Consider the following 22,115-nt stretch of genomic DNA (forward strand, 5'->3'; position numbering starts at 1 on the left):
GAGATCAACCTAGTGTTTGGATCCACCACAGTCTCCCGTCTCATCTCCGAAGTTACAAGGTGCCAAGAAAGCCCTGGAAAAGCCAAAGCAGAGGGTTCACGGCCAACTGCCTTTCAAACAATGTGAAGACAGGATGAGGCCTTACCCAATAGAAGAGGTACACATTTGTTTTTCTTGTCATCTAAAGGCATCTGGGGACTTTGATGGAATGTGATGGAACCTTTCAGGTGGTATTTTCGGCTATCAGGAGGGATACTGGACATGAGTGACTCTGCCTCATCTCTGATGTCAACAGTCTTGTCACAGATCCACTCCTGTGCCTCTGGATGTACACTTTTGTTAGGTCCCACGGTGTTGCTGGTTTCACTTGCCTTTCTGGTTTTTGTTGCTCGGCTGCTCATTCTTTTGCTGGACGGTCTGGAAAGAGAGGTTTGGGTTAGAATCCTGACTGTCCCAGAACCAAGGCTGTGTCCTGAAAGAAGCTTTATCCTTTAATTAACTTCTAAGAAATGCCTTGGAAGTAACTTAACCTTCAGAATCCTGGAATAGGAAGGCTGGAAGGGACCCTGGAGATCACAGACCACACTGGTTTCCAAATTGTGTCCTGCAAAGTCCTAGGGTTCAGCAAACACTAAGCAGGGCAAAGAGCAGCTGCGTGTGCAGGGATGCAGAAGCCCATCCCTACTTCACTCTGACCTGAGACACAACCATGCAGTGCAGTGAGGACGAACGTGGCTCTCCTAGCTCCGGCGCTCATGCTGGCCCAACACTGCGCCTCTCAGCCCATCGTGTTCCCACGGGCCCTGAAGGTTCAGTGTCTCTTTAGGGAATCCCCAGGGAGCCTTCCCTTCCAAGAATCTGTTCCCACTCTTCCAACCAAACTTCTGACCCTCAGTTTCCCCATATGTAAAATGACATCAATACTGAACTCAGAGTCACAATGAGAATTAAAATAAGCAGCAAAAGATGCCTGGTATGCAGCAGTCACTCAGTGCCCCCCCTTCCCTGATTTTATGAGAAAATGCTAACCAGTGTGCACAAAAGCACAGCTTAGAGTCAGATGTATCTAGTTTGAATGTGGGCTCTGCCCTTTAACGGTGGGATGTTGGGCAACTAAGACCTGTAATCTCTCCGTGCCTCAGTTTCCTCATCTGTAAAAGTGAAGATGATAACCCTTGCCTAGCAAGGCTGCTGTGGGGATTACTTTGTTTCTGGAAGTGCTTGACACCGTGCTTGGTACAAACTAAGACCTCAGTCACTAATCTCATGTAGGACTCCCACCGAGTGTATTCTGATAGGCTCACTGGACTCACCTGGTACCCTTCGCCTGAGTCAAAGGGTTTTTCGCACTTTTTGGTCTGAAGGTTTTCATGTCGCCATTAAAAAATGTTTTTGTCTCTCTATGGACTTGGCCAGAAGTGGCGTCTAAAAACACCAGCTTGGGAGTGTTCTTCTTCATGTTTTTAAAATGTGTTTTGAATTTTGTGGATGAATCCATGCCATTTATAAAGGCTTGGAAAAAGAAAGGAAGAAGATTAAAACTGGAGTTTCAACAATGCAGACAACAAGAGGCAAAGGCCATGATCCTGCCGGGCCGGAGTACGGCCGGCCACATAAAGGCAGGAGGAAGAGCCATGCAGCAGTATTCTGGGGTGTAAGCCGCCACCCGGCACACAGGCCCACTCTGGCCTCAAAGAACAAAGGGGCCACCTCTAAGGAACCTGCCCTCTTTCCTCTGCCGGGCAAGACAGGCCAGAGGGCAGAGGGCAGCAGGCAGCATGCTTCTTACCCCTCCTCCTGACTGCCCACCTCGCCAACCCCGCCTGTTCTTTTAGTCTTGATGCCGGGGCTCCCTCTACCTTCAGCTTTCCTCAGCGCCCTGAGCCGACCCTACACCTGGCCCTGCTCCTACTGCTCACCGTATTCGGGCCGGCCAGCTTGTGGCAGGGTCACCGTCTGCTCCTACGTCTGTCTCCCCACAGGCTCTCCTGGGGCCACACCTCCTCCTGTCTGTATCCCTGGTACCCAGAACACCTGACTCGCGTGTTCATATCCACTTGTGGGGTAAAACGTGGACAACAGTGTTCTCTCAAGTTCCTAGTACTGCTGCCATAAAGTGGTTCCTACTCAGAAGGGAATCAGCCATACATTTCAGAGAACACTCAGATCACGACAGGAATCCTATTTTTCTCAGTGAGGTGGAAAGTGGCATTCCACCTGTCATCAGTCATGGATGCCATGTGAGGCCCTGAGCTGTGACATGCTCATAATCCTCACATTCAGTTACGAGCTACCACCTACACTGTAATGGCACAACCTGCAAAACAAGAACAGCCGCTGCTGTAGCAGCCTTTATCGAGAGTTTCCTATGTGTCAGGTGCTCTTAGCACTACATGGATTATCCCATTGCAGTCTCATGCTACACTAGGAAGAGAACATTCGCTTCCCCTTTTTCAGGTAGGAAAACTGAGTACAGAGAGGTTCAGTAAGTTGCCCAAAGCCACACAGCTCAGAAGCAAAGGAGCCTCTGGATGAACCCAGGCAGTTTAACTCTTAAATGGTGACGAACAGAACTCAAAAGGCAAGCAAACCTGATGGATGTAGGTCATTGAAGGAGTCATCGTCGCTTTCTGACTCGTCCTCATCATCTGCCTCGTCCTCCTCATATGTGTTGTCACTGAATGTTTCTGCAGCCTACGATGAGAAAAGAAGTCATGGTTACATCTAATCTTCCATTATCCTGACTTGGTTATTTCAAAGAAAACAGCTTTCATGCCGGCTGCTGCCTAATTTTAATTAAGAGATAAAAAATCTAAACTCTTTGGCCCCAAAGACTCTACAGGGGATAGAACAGGTGGCCCTAGTTGTGTCTTTCAGTTAGGGAAAGACACTCAAGAGTGGGAGCCAAGGAACAATGCTTTGGGCTGGCATGTGGCCTCTCTGTGTGCTCTGAGCCCTAACTAAGCCAAGGAAGGGACAATTGATAAATAGCTAAAAAAAGTTCTTGGCTGCTGCTTGAGCCAGTGGGCTAAATGATCTTTCAGATGGTGACTCCCTGCACTTTCCAGAAATGACATTTCTATTCTGAATTTTCAGGATATGGATGACCATGCTGGGGAACTGTAAACAACCAAGATATCAATCTTGTTGCACAAAGGGTAAAGGGCACAGACTCTGGAGGAAAGGGGTCTTAGATGCATCAAAAGACAGGATGCTGGGGTATGGAGATAGACTCCCAAAAAGCATACCATAAATGAAAAAAATTACCATAAATGAAAAAAAAACCACTGAATCTGAGCTCACTAAAATGAACTTCTGTTCAGCAAAAGGCATTCTGAGAGTACGAGGCGAACTATAGCAATACCTACACATTGACAGGGCTCATAACTCGAGCAGGTAAAAACTCCTACACATCAGTAGGAAAGAGGCTAGCCGCCAAACAGAAACATGGGCAAGGGACTTGATAAGGCGCTTCACCAAAGCAGATCTTCAAATGGCCAAAAAGCAGATGAAAAGGCACTCGACTCCATTAATCATCAAAAAATATTAATAGATTCAATAGTGTGCAAATTAAGAACTTCTATCCAATAGAAGACAGCATTAAGACACGCCACAAATAAACTGGGAGAAGATATATGCAGTCCATATAAGCAAGAAAGTAGTGGCATCCACATTTTAAGAACTACAAGTGAGAAAAAGACAAATCAACCCAAAAGTTTTGGGCAGAGACCTGAATAAGCATCTCACACAAGAAAAAACATGACAGCTAACTAAAGATAGGAGAACATGCTCAACCTCTTTAATATTTAATCAGAGACATGCGAGTGTGATACTTTAATTACCACCAGACTGGCAAGAATGAAAAAGTCGGCAAGAAGGTGAAGCAACAGGAATTCTTAGGCACCGCTGGCAGGAACGCATAGACTACCTGTGAGGTATTTGAATATGTCTTTCTTGTCCGCTTCATAATTTCCTCAATTCTCTATTTAAAGGAAAATAAAAATTCAAACACGAAAACAGATTAAAAACAAAACAGTGGTCCTGAAGAAGTTGATTACTTCTGTTTTCCATAAGTGGACAGTGTCAGTTGACTGCTCCCAAGCCACAGACTTAGCAGACAAGAGACCCTACGGCGGCCACCAGAATCCTTCCAATCCCAGTTTCAGTCGGTCCAGAAAATGTCTTGAGTGGGTACTAGCTATCCTAACACACAGATCCAATGACTTCTCACTCCGAAGTTCAGACTTAGACACCCATTACTTAAACTAAGCATGTACTGCTGCAAACCAGTGAGGACTTTTTAACGTACTTTAGTCGAATAGACCATGAGTGAAGCAGATATTAATGAAAAGACTGCACCCCACTGATGCGACACTATCAGAACTTTCTTGCTGGAAAGAGCACACACCCAGGAGGGAAATTTCTCCCCGGTGCACACTTCCTTCCCTGAAGGTGAGGAGAACTATAGCTCTCTGGCCTCCTCAGGGCGACCTCCATCTCTCAACAGAGGCCTTGCAGCCTGGGCCGGGGCCTTCTCTGCTCCCAGACGAGCCAATTAAGTTGGACAAGGGGAGGCCCTACCTTACAAACAGCCTGTGTGTTGGCCTTTCAGAGAAGCCTGCACCCTTCTGCTTCCTTTGCTCAAGCTGCTGCAATTTCCAGCCTAGTTTAGAAGACACTAACTTCCGTCAACCCCTCCCAATGACTGGAGTGATTCTATTCAAACGAACTCCGTTTCCAGAGGTCAGCGAATATGGAGGTGTCACTGTAATGGTCACCAGTGGTCCATGATGGAGAGGTATGGTAAGAGAAGACCCTTCTATGCAGGAAGGGTGAGATCCTTGGATTAGAGAGTTCTAGTGGGAAAACCATCAGAGGCTAGCGTACCACTTATTTGTGATTTTTGAAGAACACGTTTTGATATCATGTGCCCAACATTTTTCCAAAAAGAACCAAACTCCCAAAACAGAAAGAGTACCTTTTTTCTTTCTAATCTCTCCTGCAAATTCTGTAACATAATTCTCTCGTGCTCCTTCTTGCGTTTGTCAGCCTCTTCATCAGCTTTTATTTTGGTGTCCCCCTTCTAGAAAATTTGTATAAAAATACCATTTTGATCTCAATATATGAGTGATAACCAAGAACATCAGTTGAAAAAGTTAAATAGTAAAATGTTATCTGGCATAAAAGAATGTAACCTTTTGGCTGACAGTACCTATATGCACAACATTTATGAATTACCAATTTTCAAAGCATTAGCTAAAATGCACAAAACTAGGCTATTATCTTGAGGATTTAGAAGCCATTGTCAGTCCCCTCCAGGACCCCAGGGTTATCATTAGTGGTTACCAGGCCACTATAGTTTGAAAGTATGTGATTATGCAGCTATCCATGAACACAGCAACAGGAGCTGAAAAGTCTTACACCTTTCAAAAACACCGAGAGGATCCTTAAAGGTAGTTCTTGAGGAATGCGAATGCACACAATCATTTATGTAACAAATACCTGATTTTACTAAGGGATAGGCTAAAAATGGAATATAAAGTGGGCTATGTTAATAATTCAAACTGAGTACAGTCTGAGCTCAGTTTGTGGATTTATTTACCTAGTGATTTGAATTTGCATGGGTGAGACATTATTGGAGAATTGGAGGACTTTATTCTTTTCTAAATTTTGTTACAGTTTATTTTGAGAGAGAGCATGCACTTGAGTGGGGGAGGGGCAGAGAGCCAGGGAGTGAGAAAATCCCAAGCAGGCTCCTCACTGTCAGTGTAGAGACCGACACGAGGCTCAATCCCATGAACCGTGAGATCAGGACCTGAGCTGAAATCAAGAGTTGGACATTTAACCCACTGAGCCACACAGGCGCCCCATGGAGGGCTTTGAACTTTTAGAGGTATTCGTACTTTTTATCGTCTCTGCTGGAAGCGTGTCTGGAGTGCGGCTGTGAGTGTTGCCACAGAATGCAGGGTCAGAAAAACTCACTTAGGACATTTAATCTGTGAGCAATTTGATTTTCTGAAGCCAAGCTGCAGTGTTGTTTATGTAGACAAAATAAAACACTACTAATCTATAATTTGCTGCTTTCTGCTTCGGCTGCACTTGGAGAATCTTCTAGGATTGTGCCAAGGGTGGCTGAGAATGACCTGCAGCAGCACCAAGCAATGGCTAGACTGTGCTGGAAATATGCAGCCAGAGAAGCCTGCATCTGGTCCTCCCTTTTCTTGGACAAAGGCTGCCTCGGGCTTCCACTGAATTTTAGAACCTGGTCACCCGCCGATAGAGTGGATACAGCAAACCTGTAGCAGCACTTTCTGGTCTTCCGGATCTGTACATCCTTTCTTCATTTCATCGCGTCTTTGTCCATCTTCGAGTTTTGAGAACTCTTCTCCTTGGGTATCAACTCCTTTCTCTGCCATTTCCTTCACCTTCCTAATGACACAATATTTAAACAATTCTTAGTATTTGTCTCGGTCTCTACCACATAAGAGGTTGCAGCAGTACATGCTTTTCAGTCACCTCTGTACCCAACGTAGGGCTTGAAATGACCCTGAAATTAAGAGTCACATGCTCCACCGAGTCAGCCAGGTGACCCTGGACGTGCACTTTTATAGTGGAACTGCTTGTGTATAGGAACACAACTTACATTTTTACACCAGATTCGTTACATTTTGTGTTGTTACTGTACAAAATTTGCACAATTTCACCCTTTTTAAATGTGGGAAACCAGCTCTTGGGAGTAGAAAGATTTCTATCAAATAATGGGCCACTCTGCATTCTAAAATGAGAGAAAGAAAAACATTCCTTAACTATTTTAGACACATGGGACCCTCCAAAAGGCCTTATTTACACATATGTAATTTAAAGGAGGGTCTGGTGGTGCCCAGGGGAAAGCCCCATCCACAATGACGGGTACGCAGGGGTTTTAAAACGTTAAATTAGCTGTTTACATGAAGTGATGAATGATGGCCTTCCAGTTAACAGTTTTTGCTATTCACAACATCCCCTTCTCCTTTCTTCCAAACTCATTTAAAGTACACTGAAAGCATGTGACTGCATTTCAAATACTTACCACTTAAAAAACAACTCAGGACTGTAGTTATTCTTCGCAGGCAGTAGGCAGGTTTATATCCCAGAGCCCTAAATCAAGTGAGCTTCAAGAGTGAGGGTTGGGGTGCCTGGGTGGCTCAGTTGGTTGAGCATCTGACTCTTGCTTTTGGCTCAGGTCATGATCCCAGGGTCACGGGATCGAGCCCCACATCAGGCTCCACGCTCAGTATGGAGCCTGCTTAAGATTCTCTCCCTCTCTCTCCCTCTCTCTCTCTCCCTCCCTCCCTCTGCCCTTCCCCCTCTTGCGCTCTAAGACTGAGGGTAAAGAAACCTTGAGATGGAATCAGAATGAACACAACTGTACATGAGGTTTGCTGCTCACAGGAAAGCCTTCCAGCAATGACTGAGGAGATTCAGGCATCACAAAGGTCCCTGGAAAGCACCTCTAGCAAAACATGAGGAAGTATACTTTCCAGGCTTACAAATTCTAAAGTTACAAAAGAGTTTTGAAACAAAGGGGTGGTCTCCAATGAATGCCAACCGAAACAGTCTGGCGTGATCACCCAGGTGTTCCTGCCGAGATATGGGACCCCGACACAAGTTCTGGTCTCAAGCATCTTTACAGTACAACTTAATGACACATGATGCACAGATACTAAGGACAACTATACCATCTACCTACACACCAGTATCCTCTCTGCTAGACAGGCTTCCCACATTTGTTCTGAAGGCAAGGAGTCACTTCTGATTCACAGTATAGAAAAAGTCAGTTACTCGTTGATTTTTCATATTATTTATAATACATTTAACCTGAGGGTACCTACCTTTCCTCTGTTTCCTTTTGCAGTCTTTCTTCTTTTTCTCTTTGTTCACGAGCAAGGCGCCGTTTCTCTGCCAAAATTTTTGTTGCCTCCTCAGCATTCATAGTCCCTGGTGTGCTTTTACTACTAGGCTCTAGTTGAAATCAACACAACATGCAAAACAGTTAGCTTAGGGAACTTCATACCTGTAAGCCCAATAAAGAGGTGCGAGACAACCAACAATATTAAAAACTCAATGTGTACATGGTCCAAATTTTATCAATAACATGCAATCTGTAAGTAAGTGATTAAAAGAACAGATTTTGTTCAAAACCCCAATCCCGTTCCCAATAACAGAAGTAGCAGTCTGTTTCTTTTTAACATCCCCTTGCTCCAAAATGAAATAATGTACTCCCACTTTGGTTTAGCTGTTTTGAGAGCGACCTGACTAAAATGACCCTATGGGAAAAAAGATTAAGACGCACTGAACACAGAGGAAGACAAACTTATGCTCAGTCTATATGAAGTATACAAATACTTGACTAGACAAGAACATACCCAGCATACATTTTGAAATTTGTGCATAATTTTCACTAAATAACTACTGTTTAAATGAATGTTGGTAATAGTGAATTATTATATTTGATTGGTCATAAAGTGGCTAACTACATAACCAAAGAAACCAAGACTATCAGTAAAATAAGGTGACCACATGGGGGCATGCTGTAAGGTTTCAGTCCATGTGATGACTATTTTTTTTTTAATTTTTTTAATGTTTTTATTTATTTTTGAAGGAGAGAGAGAGAGACAGAGCATGAGCGGGGGAGGAGCAGAGAGAGGGGGAGACACAGAATCGGAAGCAGGCTCCGAGCTGTCAGCACAGAGCCCGACGCGGGGCTCGAACCCACAAACTGTGAGATCATGACCTGAGCCGAAGCTGGACGCTCAACCAACTGAGCCACCCAGGTGCCCCATGTGATGACTATTTTATTTATTTTTTTTTTCTTTTAAATTTTTTTTTAACGTTTATTCATTTTTGAGAGAGAGAGAGAGACAGAACACGAACAGGGGAGGAGCAGAGAGAGAGGGAGACACAGAATCTGGAACAGGCTCCAGGCTCTGAGCTGTCAGCACAGAGCCGGACGCGGGGCTCGAACTCACGGACCGTGAGACCATGACCTGAGCCAAAGTCGGACGTTTAACCGACCAAGCCACCCAGGTGCCCCGTCTATTTTAAATAAATCACATATTGGGGTGTGCCTGGATGGATCAGTCAGTTAAGCATCTGACTCTTGATTTCAGCTCAGGTCAAGATCTCGTGGTTCATGAGTTCAAGCCCCACATTGGGGCTTCTCTCGAATCCTCACATTGGGATTCTCTCTTTCTCCTTCTCTTTCTGCCCCTCCCAAGCGCTCTCTCTCAAAATAAATCACTTTAAAAATAAATAAGTAAATAACATATGAAAATGAGGATCTTAAGACATCAGGAATGAATAAGTTGCAATAAAATTATTATTCCTGTCATAAAGAAATCACTGTGGAATTCCTTCAAAAAGCAAAATTTACTAGTGTACTTAAAATTAATGTCAAAAAAACAAAGTAAAATAAAATAAAATAAAATAAAATAAAGTAATATCTATGGACATTAAGAACATGTCACAGGCAAAATGCCAATATGGGACTTTTAGGAACCCACATACTGCTCAGACACGTTATGGTGTATGTGTGGAAACGGACCTTCAGCTCCCAGATGGAAATCCACTCAGCCACATATGGCCAGATGTGCTCTCCCCAAAGATGGACAATACCTTAGGGCCATTCACAGAACCATCCACTATCAGAGCTGGAAGGGACCCCTAGGGATCACCTACAGCAATGCACTCATCTAATCAGTACTTTTAACATTAGTTCCAAAAATGGATTTTCCGCAACAAGGGGGTGAGGGGAAGAAGCTCTGGCAAGGAAAAGTAAGCAGTGTGCCAATGATTGGCTAAATTCTCTTCATCAAAAGAAAGCTTACACCCTAAAGTTCTCGTTTCTGAACTACCTTAAGACTTCCCGTGTTGCCAAAATAAACTTCTCAGTGAAGGAACTTACCTTCACAGACCGTCTGCTTTTGGCTCACAGCTTCAGAGCTACTAGTGGTTTTAGAAACTGCTTCTCTTTTCTTTCCAAGAGTACCTAACACATTTTGCGCAAGTAGGTTACGCTGAACAGGAATTACTTTGTAACAAAGAGAAGGTTGTGACTGTTTTGACCTGACAGGTGAAGGGGACGGGGGGCGATTCTTCTGCATTTGCCTGCTGAGAAAAAGTAACCATTAATGGGGGAAGTTGGATACGGTTTTGTAGTAGATATGTGTACATATAAAGTAAACACATTAGTTTATAATGTGCCATTTCATAAAATATAATGTCTTGGTACTAGGAGATATTTTCTAACAGAAGTCAGTCCATTTTTGAAGATTTTTTCCTATTTACAATGCATACTACCATTATTTCCTTTATGAAACACTGATGTGACATTTATCCTGGTAAAACACCTATCAGGAACAGTTGCAATTAAGCTACTTACTTAACACTGATGGGAGAGGGTGGGCGCCACCCACTTGCAGGAGAAGATGGCCATTTATAACATGGTATTTGTGACGATGGGCGCTTCTTTGTACCAGGGTTGTTGGCCTGTTTGTCCATTTCTGGTTTCTGAACAGAGCCAATACAGTAAGATTAAGAGATCAGCATTTACCTTTCTGCAGCTGGCTTGCCTTTTTAAGACCAACATACCCTGAACATATAATACAATTTTAGCTCCTTAAAAGGAGCAAGCATGAGAATTAGACACAGATATGTTCTTCTAGACTAACAATTCAGATTACGAATTTCAAGAAGTTCACAGAAATAATTAAAAACAAATCTTTCCCTTCAAAACCTGATTCTATTTCTAAATCCTAATTAAAGGTTTGTATTATTTCTTCTTGAACTTTTCTTCAGTTTAGAAATAGTTCGTGTAACAGTTATACTTCCTCCTTTCTACTAAAAACTAATATTCCAGCTTTGAGGGGAAACTGGTACGAGTATCATCATTTTAAATCATTAAAGTGGCTTATCCTATGTAACTGATTTTATTGCAGAATACTATCTAAGAACTTGTTTATGTTGTGAAACTTGACCTATCATGACCTACACAACTAAATACACAGATTTTAACAGAAAATTGGGCAATAAAAGGCACTTAATAAACCTGTGGAAAATCTCTCACTTTCACCTTGGAAGATGTTTCCACGCTCACCTCCAGGAAGGCCTCGGGGGATGCTTCCACACTCTCTTCGGGGAGCGTTTCCACACTAGCCTTGGGGGACGCTGCCATACCAGCCTTGGTAGATGCCTCCACGCTTGCTTCAGAGGACACTTGCATGCTCCCATCAGGGGACGCATCCGTGCTCATCTCGAGAGACGAGTCCATGCTCACCTCGGGGGATGGGTCCACGCTCACCTCGAGGGACATGTCCACGCTCACTTCCGGGGATGTTTCCACGCTATCAGGGAGTGCTTCCGCACCTGCTTGAGCTGATGCTTCCACACTCCCTTCAGGGGACCCTTCCATGCTTGCCTGGGGGGTGGCTTCATTCACCTCGGGGGCCGCCTCCATGTTCGCCTCGGGGTCCACTTCCACACTCACCTTGGGGATCGCTCCCACGTTCACATTGGAGGCCACTTCCATACTCGTGCTCGCCTTGGGGGGCGCTTCCACCTTCGCCTTGGGGAGCGCTCCCACTTTCTCCTGGGGAGGCACAGCCATTGCTGACTTGCGAAGCACTATGGTATTCTTCAATTCATCACTGCTATGGCCACGCAGGGGCGTGGTCACATACTGTAGTACGGGATAGCGGTTGCCTGTGGGTGAATGAGGACAGAATGAAATTCTCTACACTTAGCAACCTGACAACAAGGCAGAAACACACCTTGTTAACAGTAGAAGAACAGGAAAAGAGAAAAGAGACCGTGTTTATTAGGAAACTGCAGGGATTACGCCCAACACAGAAGCGTTTAGTGAAATGGATCACAGACACAGGACAAAAGTATCACAAAGTTGGTACTTCAGAAGTGCCACCATCAAGAGGCGTCGTGAAAGCAACAGTCTACTATAGATGAAGAGGATGTGTCTCCCAAGTTGATGTTTGCAATAAGCTATCTTTTTTTTTTTTTAAGTTTGAGAGCGAGAGCAAGAGTGAGAGCATGCGCGTGAGCAAGGGAGGGCCAGAGAGAGAGAAACCCAAGCAGGCTACATGCTATTAGCGTGGAGTCAGACGCGATGCTGGAACCCACGAACCGTGAGATCACGACCTGAACTGAAATCAAGAGTAGGATGCTTAACTGACTGAGCCACCCAGGCTCCCTGCCATTTCTCATTTAATCATACTACGGTTGAGTGATTTTCATAAAACATTACAAGATGTTCAACACTTTTTAAAAGTAATCTAAAACAACTTAACCAGGGCCAGGGATCTTACGATTACAAGTGATTATGCAAGAAATTCTATATATGGCTATTTTGGAATATAATATAAAAAGAGCATTTTCTCACCCATAATAAAAACTATAATAACACATTAATCAGAACGGGCTGGATTTTCAAGGTCTCTTCCAGCTTTCACAATCTAAATATTTTCTGCCTAATAAATGGATAAAAATGGTAATACTCGGTACCAGCAAAGAAGGTGGAAAGTGGTAACAGCAACGTTGGGAAAGAGGCAGCCCCACACTGCTGGTGAGGTCGTGGATTTGCACATGTTCCTGGTAGGGGGGATTGGGGCAATAATGTATCAAAAGCCATTACAAAGTACATAGTCTTTGTTGCCACAATTTCACTTCTAGGTCTATCCTTATGAAAAAAAATCAGATATGAAAATGTATGCAATAAGGGTTACTTATTACAGCATTATTGATAATACTGAAACAATGAGAACTATAATCTAAATATTCAACAGGAAATTTAGATAATACTGACAGTCATTCAGAGTATTAATATACAATTTCTGGACATAGAAAAGGATATATATCCAGATTAAACAAAAGCAGATTATAACCCTATCTTGTGAAGAAAATATATAAACAAATATTCAGTCATGAGTGGGCTATTGGGATAATAGTAAATTATATTTAAAATTTTCTCTACACTAAATATGCATTGCTTGTATAATAAAGTAAATATTGTTTTTAAATTTTTTAGTTTTATTTATTTATTTTGAAAGAGAGAGAGAGAGAGAGCGCGCGCATGAGCAGGGAAGGGGCAGAGAGAGGGAAAGAGAGAGAATCCCAAGTGGGGCTCAAAATTACAAACCGGGAGATGATGACCTGAGCTGAAATCAAGAGTCAGATGCTTCAACCAACTGAGCTGCCCAGGCGCCCGCGCCCCGAAAAGTAACTGTTTTTTAAAAAGTATTTGGTGATAGCTTTCTTAAGACTTGGTAAATCTGTCACTTCCTCTGTAAACTTTTACATGATCTCATCAAATAACCAAAATAGAACAAATTACCAAAGACTGACGACTCATGAATAAAAAATGTGACTAAGTTAAATGTTTTTAGGCCCTCATTTTGGTGGAAAAAGTATTATATTTACATATTGTGTGTACCTAAACAGTCACATGATTTAACATTGACAGTTTGCACTAAGAAAATATATTAAATGTAATAACTAGATTTCTATTAGCTATAGAAATTTAAGATAAGATACTGCATTTTCAATGGAAGTAAAATATTAAACAAAAATAAAAGCAATAAAAGAAATATCTTACAGTAGACTGGAGGGAGACTGGCAGAAAATAATCTGACATCCTATAATGAGGCATAAACAAATTCAGAAATTGGAACCAAAAGAAATAAAGCTGCACTACCAGAAAGTCTGTGACAGCATTCTGATTTATTTTACTAATCATATGAATAACAACAGAAGAAAAAAACAAAGGTGCTGGGATAAATTCTGGGAAAAAAAAGTGGAGGAAAAAAGAAAGAAAAGAATGATGGGAACAGTGCATTTTACCCCCCACAGGCATGTCTGACACTTTACGTGACCTACAAGTGAGAAAATCCACCTAAGCCTGAAGACTGTTCTTACTTTACCAACAATCTTTATGTCCTTAATTAAAAGCTAAAGAGCAGATCAGTGTTACTCTTTCATATTTTAGGGAAAAAAGTTGGGTGAGGTAGAAAACTTTCTCCCTCTAAATCGTAAGTTTCCAGATACTTTTAACATCCAGTACTTCTTACAGTGCTGTGACACATTTAAGCACAGGTTGAGAAACCCATAGAGCTTTTAAAAACTTAGGGGTGCCTGGCTGGCTCAGTTGGAAGAGCATGCCACCCTCGATCTCGGGGTTCTAAGTTCGAGCCCCCTATGTTGGGTGTAAAGATTACTTTAAAAAATCTTTTAAAAAATCATGTAAAAGTGTAACAACCACCATAATTACCTATCTCATCCTATAAATTACCCATTACCCAGATAACTAATCTACCAGGCTAGAAGGCATAAAATAAACATGCAATATAAAACTGTTGGGTAAAATCAGTCATTTGGAAACCACTGATTCAAATTATTTTTATGCCTTACTGCAACCAATTAAATGATACGACCTGCTTTTTAAGTGCAAATACTAACACTTTCAGGCTTTCTGCCCTATGCCTATTACCTGGGGTTTCTTTTCCAGGGACCGACAATGAAGCAGCACTTTTGCTCCTGGCTATTGAAGCTTTTGTTGGGACCAGCAGGCGGCTGATTAAATTATTCTCCCGAAGACTGGTATGCTGGTGTCGAGCTGAATGAGGAGAACAGACGTAGTTGAGGTCTCACAAATAAACGCAAAGCAACAAAGAGCAATGTGAACTGCTGCAAATGAGAACTTGCCCAGCCTGGAAGTAGAGGCAACGAGAGCAACACATCCAGAACGGGAATGAACACTGCCATCAGAGACTGCCTTGCTGGGGAAGAGAGCACTGAGTAAGGAAGCAAAGGCCCCAGCATACATAATAACCCCAGTGAAGAAATCTACGTAGCATACTTAACAGAGTCCTAGCCAACATATGGAGTCTCTGCAGAGGAGCTCGCGTATGTCTATCACGCAAAACACCTTTGACATGGATTCCTACACATATCTGCCACTGACAATCCTACTCTGGTCAGATTCATTGCCAAAAGCTCCAAGGGACTGACTGAATTCTTCTGTTAAAAGTGCATCTTCTAAATATCTTGCTCCAATAAATTTTTATGTTCATAAATATCCCTGTGACAATGGCATTTGTTATAACGGGATTTGACCCTAATCAACAAACTGGAGAGCATTCTGTAAGTGAATGGTTTGGTAGAAACAAAAAGCAACAATTGTGTTTGACAGAGAAAAGGAGAGGAAAGGTATTAGAAAGAAACTTTAAATAAAGAAGTACTTCAGTAACAAGTATGAATTTTTTTGTATAATAATCAGCAGTTCAAACATGTGCAAAGGTTAGATGTGAGTAATGCCATGAAGCAACAGAGCAAAGCTTTTAAGTTCAAATTATGGCCAATACTTAGAACTTCTAAACGCAAACTCATGAAGTATTTGAAGAGCATCAACTCCTCCGACACAAATCTATACCTACACCAACACTCTGTGATCTAGTCTCTCAGCTTCATTACAGACCTGCTCAAATGATGGCAGAATTACATATTTCATTTAAAGACAGACTCTTGGCTTCAGCCAAATGTTAAGGGATATTTTGGCTTCCAGTTTTAGGAACAACTCCTCAAGCAACGAAATGTTGACATAAACAGATCTCTTTTAAGCCACTATTTAAGACTAGTACTTGGGAGCACCTGGGTGGCTCAGTCGGTTAAGTGTCTGACTTCGGCTCAGGTCATGATCTCATGGTTGGTGAGTTCAAGCCTCACGTCGGGCTCTGTGCTGACAGCTCAGAGCCTGGAGCCTGCTTTGGATTCTGTCTCTGTGTCTCTGCCCCTTCCCTCCTCGTGCTCTGTCTCTCTCTCTCAGAAACAAATATTAAAAAAAAATTAAAAACAAAATAACTAACCACCTGGTTTTTCTTCTACTTTTTCTGTTTCCATAGGTGACTGCAGTTTGTTAGATCTTCTATTCAAAGACGAACTTCTCTTTTCTGTTGTTTCTGGAGATCAAGGGCAAAGGAAAATTATTTTTTACAAATTATTTAACTGTGTTATTTTAGGAGTCAACTCCTCTTTTCAAACATTTTTTATCTTCTTTACTCTTGCTTATAAGAATTTATTTAAATTTCAAATCTTATGTAGAGATTCTACATCCCCAACCTTAAAACTAATTTACTCTAAGTTATCTGAAATAAAAGTATTTAGAAAAAAAAACAGTAAAAATTAAGAGGAAAATGTCTAATACTACCTGACAAGATCAATATTCCCAAATTAGAAACATTCATTTTAAATTTTAGACACAATCCATGACCTCTGTGACTAAAGTAATGTATACTTTAGTTATAATGATTATGGCTTTAAACTTTTTAAAAATGATCGTTAACATTTGGCATAGATGTCGCGATTTTAGCAACCTAATGAAAAACATGCTTTGTGTAGACACTTTTCCATTTCACTTGAAATGTTCTGGCTCAGAATACTGAGGAGTGTCTGTTTAAAGAATAACTTCTTGGGTCTCCTGGGTGGCTCAGTCAGTTAACCATGTGACTCTTGGTTTTGGCTCAGGTCATGATCTCACGGTTTGTGGGTTCGAGCCCCACATGGGGCTCTGTGCTGACAGCTCAGAACCTGGAGCCTGCTTCGGATTCTGGGTCTCTCTCTCTCTCTGCCCCTTCCCTGTTGGTGCTCTGTCTCTCTCTCAGAAATAAACATTTAAAAAATTTTAAGAATAACTTCTCTTTTGGGAACCTGTAAACTAAATTGGGGACCTGTACATATTGACAACGTAGCATCATTTGAAAATCCGTGAACTGATAATGTAACTGAACAGCACGATCCAGAGGTATAATCGATTCAATCGTGTGATTAAATCACATATCCTTTACCATCATATCGCAAGAAATGACAAGATAAGTGTGAACAGTTACTGAGTCAGCAAGTGGCAGAAGAAAAACAGACAATTTGAGTCAGCCAAGCTTTAAAACAGGGCTATTTAAAACATTACAGGTTATTAGAGTATGAACTTAATTTGAGTTTGAAATGTTCATCTCTCTGGATCAAACAGATTTCATTCCAATCTGAAGAGATTTTTACAAAGGTAAGCCACCGCCAATACTGGCTTTATTTTCCCTGGCATCATTAATCACAACATTCATCATCTCAGAGTGTGCAATATACTGTACCTTTAAGTAAGTTATTTCACAAAAGTATCTTCCACACACACCTTCTTGTATTAAAAACTAGTAAAGAAATCATCTAAAAAGTTACTTGGAATTGCTCCTTCAGTGCGATTTAACTAATTATTACCTTGAAAGTCATCACCTGTTCCTCCTCATTACAAGTCTCATTGATATATCAAGTAAACCTATTAATGAAAGCATACTAGTGTTTGCACATATTAAAAATGTCATACGTGTCTGTGGAAGAAATATTTGCTAACTCCTCAGAGCAATTAGATAGTAAAACAGAGTCAATGCTTGTGAAACAATCAAGATATATTAAAATGAAAGTATATGACACTGCAATGATTGAACTAAGGAATAATAAATTTAGTATATGACAAAGAAGGTACTAGAGAAAACCTTCCCACGTTAATCTACGAATGAACCCAGGCTACACACAAGTGCTCTGGGAAAGCCTATCAAGAGTTAGGGTGTTAAGTGGATCAACTTTTGTTAGACCATTATGACAGAAAATATGATAACCACAGACTGACAAACGACAAAAGACGTCTCAAGCTCATGGTTAGAAATTAGGAGTCCTAAAAGTATAAATAACATAATGTAAGTATGAACAAAACAAAAATCCTTTTCAACATTTTAAAACTGTAATATCTGGATAAAAATGGAAATCTTTTCCACTAGGTTAACTACTGCTACAATTAATTATACTTTAATGAGATCCAGAATCTTTTTGCTGTACTGGAATTTTATAGCATTGCTCAAAAATAGGTCAAGGTATCTAATAAAAGAAAGATTTTTGAATTCAGACCATAATTATGCATTTTTTAAATTCATAAGGCACAAAAGTGGGAAGATGGAATATGTTTGCCATGTCTTTTTCCTGCCAAAGTCACTTCTGTTTCTGTCACTGGAAAGGATTTTTTTTTGATTGATGGGTATGGCTGCCTAATCCATTTCAATTATCAGTGAGGAGCACCATGTGCAACAAGCCAGAAATGGTCACTGACACACACTCAGGTAAGATTTTTTTTAAAGGAAAACACGAGAAGCAAAAGGTATTTGAAGTAGTCATACTAGATAACTTTGTTTTCTTTTAAAGAACACCACCTTAGCACTGCGAAGAGTTGTAAAGTGGAGCTTAGCAATGTTTCTCCCCTTAAACATGGGTATCACTTTATTTGCTTTGGAGGAAAACATGAGCTTATTATTGAAATGTACAATTTCAACATCATGATCCATCTATCAAAAGACCAAAATATAAACCATAAACAAGCATGATAGAGTGAAAAGCACTGAATTTCCTGGGGTATTAATTATAAAACCAGGAAGGTAATTATACTTGCCTGTCAAGTTTACAAGGTTGTCATGCATAACAAATATATGTGAAGCAGATCAACCTGTCTGTTGGGAGTATATATGCTAACATTTTCCTTACACGAGGTGATATTCATGAAACTTAATGGAAAATGAATAACTAGTTTAGCTACTCTCTAGGAAAAACAATTTCATTTACTGGTTTGGCAGAATATGAATTACTTTTATAACAAATTATTGTGCCACTTACCGGCAATGTCTTTTAGTCAAAATATGTTGCAGTTTGGGCTACCTGAGACCAACAAAGCCATCTGACAATTCATATGTAAATCATGAAATAAGGATTAATACTGATGAAAATCCAAAACTGTAATGACCATCGCTATCTACTGTAAAACAAGGTGGTGTTCTTCTGAAATAAATTTAAATGTTCCACAGTCTAAAGGATAAGTAGTACTGTAAAAAAATACATAAAGAATTGATTTCATTGGTTTAAAATTCTGTGGAACACGTGAAATAACTACTTACTCTTGGCAACAGAATTCTGAACACCTGCAGATGACATAGGCACTTGTTTGTGTAAACCGGAAATCTCTTGTTCAAGTTTTTCAGTAGATACAGAACGTTTATTAGCTGAGAAAAGATATAATATTTACTGTACTCAGATTTAAAAGAAGCATCATTAGCTGAAACAAAGTGAATTCATGATGTAGTTCTATCGAGTATAGACGTGCATTAATTAGGTGCACAATATTCATGGTCATTCCTTATAAATGATAGAAATTTAAGTTTTATGAAACTAAAATTATGCCCATTTTTAGGAAAATTTACAGTACCCTCAATAGTAAATGGGGCAATTTACTTTTAAAATATGCATTGGATAAAGTTGTATAAAGCTTTATTATTAATCATTTTTCCAGAGATAACAAATTTAAGTGGTAAGATTTTAGATATAATGGATAAAATGATAATGAAATTTCTTTTGCAATCTTACAATATAAATTTATTGTGCACACCAAAGAGTACACGGCAGTATTTTCATTTGGGATACAAAGTTCAAAATCTTGTTGTAAAGCCACCTTGTAGCAATAGCCAGTATCCAAATATGAACCTGAATGAACTTCAAGTTTAACAGCTGTATTAATTACCATTTTTAGTCTCAGGGTTCATGGTTGTAGAGCCTTCCCACGACCATCTTTTTTGACGATGATCAACACGGTTGCTCCGTTCCAGTGTACGGTAGACAACGGCTTTGAATCTCTCCTATTTAAAATAAACACCAACAATTTTTTACGTATTATAAAACCATCCCATCACCAAATTTTTGTATCAAGCAAAATTTTAGGGGACATCAGGTAAAAGTTAAAAATATTGGGAGGGGCACCTAGGTGGCTTAGTCGGCCACCAACTCAAGCATCCAACTCTTGATTTGGGCTCAGGTCATGATCTCACCGTCCCTGGGACTGAGCCCCACGTTGGTTTCTGTGCTGGCAAACCAGAACCTGCTTAGGATTCTCTCCCCCCCCCCGGCCCCCCGCCCCGACTCGTGCATACACACACACTCTCTCAAAATGAATAAACTTAATTTAAAATGTATATATAACCTTAAATTCTTTGTACAATGAGGCAGAAAAAAAAATCAACTAATATACATATAAGTGAAATCTATGCCAGAGTCATCTATAATACCCACATTTCTAAGATCTTCAATTCTAGTGTTAATCAATAGGTTTTTTTTTAAGTTTATTTATTTTGAGAGAGCAAGGGAAAGGCAGAGAGAGAGGGAGAGAGAGGATCCCAAGCAGGCTCCGCACTGTCAGCACAGAGCCTGACGTGGTGCTTGAACTCACGAACCTTGAGATCATGACCTGAGCCAAAATCAAGAGTCGGATGCTTAACTGACTGAGCCACCCAGGCATCCCTCAATAAAGTTAAAAAAAGATAATCAAGGTGTTTGTCTGGACCTCAACTTTATTTTTCTTTATTTGAGTAATCTCTACACCCAATGTGGAGCTCATGCTCTTATGACTGAGCCAGCCAGGTGCCCCCTGACCTCAACTTTAATCCAGCTGCTCAGGAGAACAGCTTTTCAAATGTAAACACCACACTGTGACAAAACAACCCCACAGCCATGCATGGTTTTCCTTTCTCAGATAATTTTGTGCTGTAACAAACCATGGATTGTACTCAGGTAAACAAATCAACTGCAGGGCCAGGAGGCTTTGTATTATTCCCTGACAACAACCGTTTCATAGCAACATCATTCTTATAATGCCCCCACCGTTTCTCTGAGGGAAAAGACCAACATACTAGGAAAATGGAGACTCACCCATATCCCCTGAGGAGAAAAGCAATTGCAATTCTTAAAATGAAATGTATCTAGTGGCAATATTTTAAAATGATATTTTCTAACAGAAAATTGCCTCAAATTACCAGAAACCCAGAAAGTGTAATAAACACTAAAAACCATAATCCGTCTTGTATTATTCAAACATCACTGATTGTTGAGAATTCTATCCCCTGCTTCCAAACGGACTAGCTCTCTATGCTTTCAGGTTCCAGTTGCATCTGTGGCTCCTACTTAAGCTCCTGCCCTGGCTCCTATGTCTGTCCACACTTACCCCTCCTCAGCACCATGGAGTCTGGGTTTTCTCCCTGCTCTAAGGAATTATTCTCTTTTTCTACCTTCAGGCTGCTCACAGTGTCCAAGGGTTCCTTCTTGCTCTGTTCACGGGAACTGCCTCGCCACCCACACCCCAACTAGTTTTGTGAGGTTGATTCTCTTTTGTCCCTTTTCTCCTGGTCCTTCCTCCTGTTTCCTCCTGCCACAGCTCTGGCTTCCTCCCCCTCTGCAGTGCCATTATGTTACATTCTCTTTTCTCTGGGATCTCTCTGAGGTTCCTCTTTCTCTAAGATGATCTTTTTTTTGTCTAAGTCCCTGGGAGTCTGTCTCCTCCAGGGACCCTCCCCCACTCTGCAGTTTTCTATTCTACCTTCTTTCAGTCTCTTAGCTCAGATCTATCCCTGTCCTTCCTTTTCTTTACCACAGAAGCAAATTAAGGAGCTCTTTCACAGAGGAAGATGGAGAGTGATAGAAATTCTGAAGGAGAATTCATCAAATACTCTGGAATATGGAAAAAAGAGCATAAACAACCACAGAAAACAGTTCAGAAGACAGAGAAGTGGTAGTGAGTGGACCATTGATGGGGAAGAAATGGCACGGGAACAGTCCTAGAATAAGGAAGGTCCACAGATGGGGCAGGGGCTGAGGCGTGTGAGAGCAACCTTGTGCTTGACAAGGAGGGAAAGTGAGCACTACAGAGAAGAAGCCTCATGGGGACAAATGGAACCAAAAAGAAAGGACAGAAAAAGAAAACTTTAAATTAGAGCAACAGAAGAAAAGAGGGGGAGATAAAAACACACATATTGAGAGAATAGGCAGAAAGCTCAAAGACAGGGAGAGAAAAAGAGAGAAAAGCTAAGACAAAGAAAGAGGAAAGAAAAGTGAGGCACCTCAGGCAGAAAAAGGTCAGATGGAGAACCAGAAGACAGACTAAGATTTAGGGACACTTGAGAATCACTGGAATAAAGAAAAAGAGAGAATGCCAGCAAGAAAAA

General features: G+C 41.1%; 1 protein-coding gene across 9 annotated transcripts in view; it reads right to left on the bottom strand.

Moving 5' to 3' along the window:
* The window catches only part of MAP7D3 (MAP7 domain containing 3), a 57,117-nt gene that overhangs the window by 2,079 nt on the left and 32,923 nt on the right, over window positions 1–22,115 (bottom strand). For 2 of the 9 annotated variants that reach the window (XM_042974060.1, XM_042974065.1), the window contains 14 exons: window positions 19,646–19,760; window positions 19,026–19,130; window positions 15,909–16,001; window positions 14,534–14,659; window positions 11,135–11,739; window positions 10,421–10,548; window positions 9,944–10,149; window positions 7,872–8,001; window positions 6,297–6,429; window positions 4,979–5,083; window positions 3,929–3,982; window positions 2,592–2,694; window positions 1,314–1,512; window positions 146–417 (listed from right to left, as the gene is read on the bottom strand). In XM_042974060.1, coding sequence (XP_042829994.1) covers window positions 146–417; window positions 1,314–1,512; window positions 2,592–2,694; window positions 3,929–3,982; window positions 4,979–5,083; window positions 6,297–6,429; window positions 7,872–8,001; window positions 9,944–10,149; window positions 10,421–10,548; window positions 11,135–11,739; window positions 14,534–14,659; window positions 15,909–16,001; window positions 19,026–19,130; window positions 19,646–19,760 — 2,374 coding nt within the window. The remainder of the gene's footprint in view (window positions 1–145; window positions 418–1,313; window positions 1,513–2,591; window positions 2,695–3,928; window positions 3,983–4,978; window positions 5,084–6,296; window positions 6,430–7,871; window positions 8,002–9,943; window positions 10,150–10,420; window positions 10,549–11,134; window positions 11,740–14,533; window positions 14,660–15,908; window positions 16,002–19,025; window positions 19,131–19,645; window positions 19,761–22,115) is intronic. The other 7 variants (XM_042974062.1, XM_042974059.1, XM_042974064.1 and 4 more) reach the window with 7 other exon arrangements.

Source organism: Panthera tigris, chromosome X (assembly GCF_018350195.1).
Source record: "Panthera tigris isolate Pti1 chromosome X, P.tigris_Pti1_mat1.1, whole genome shotgun sequence".
Taxonomy (NCBI): Eukaryota; Metazoa; Chordata; class Mammalia; order Carnivora; family Felidae; genus Panthera; species Panthera tigris.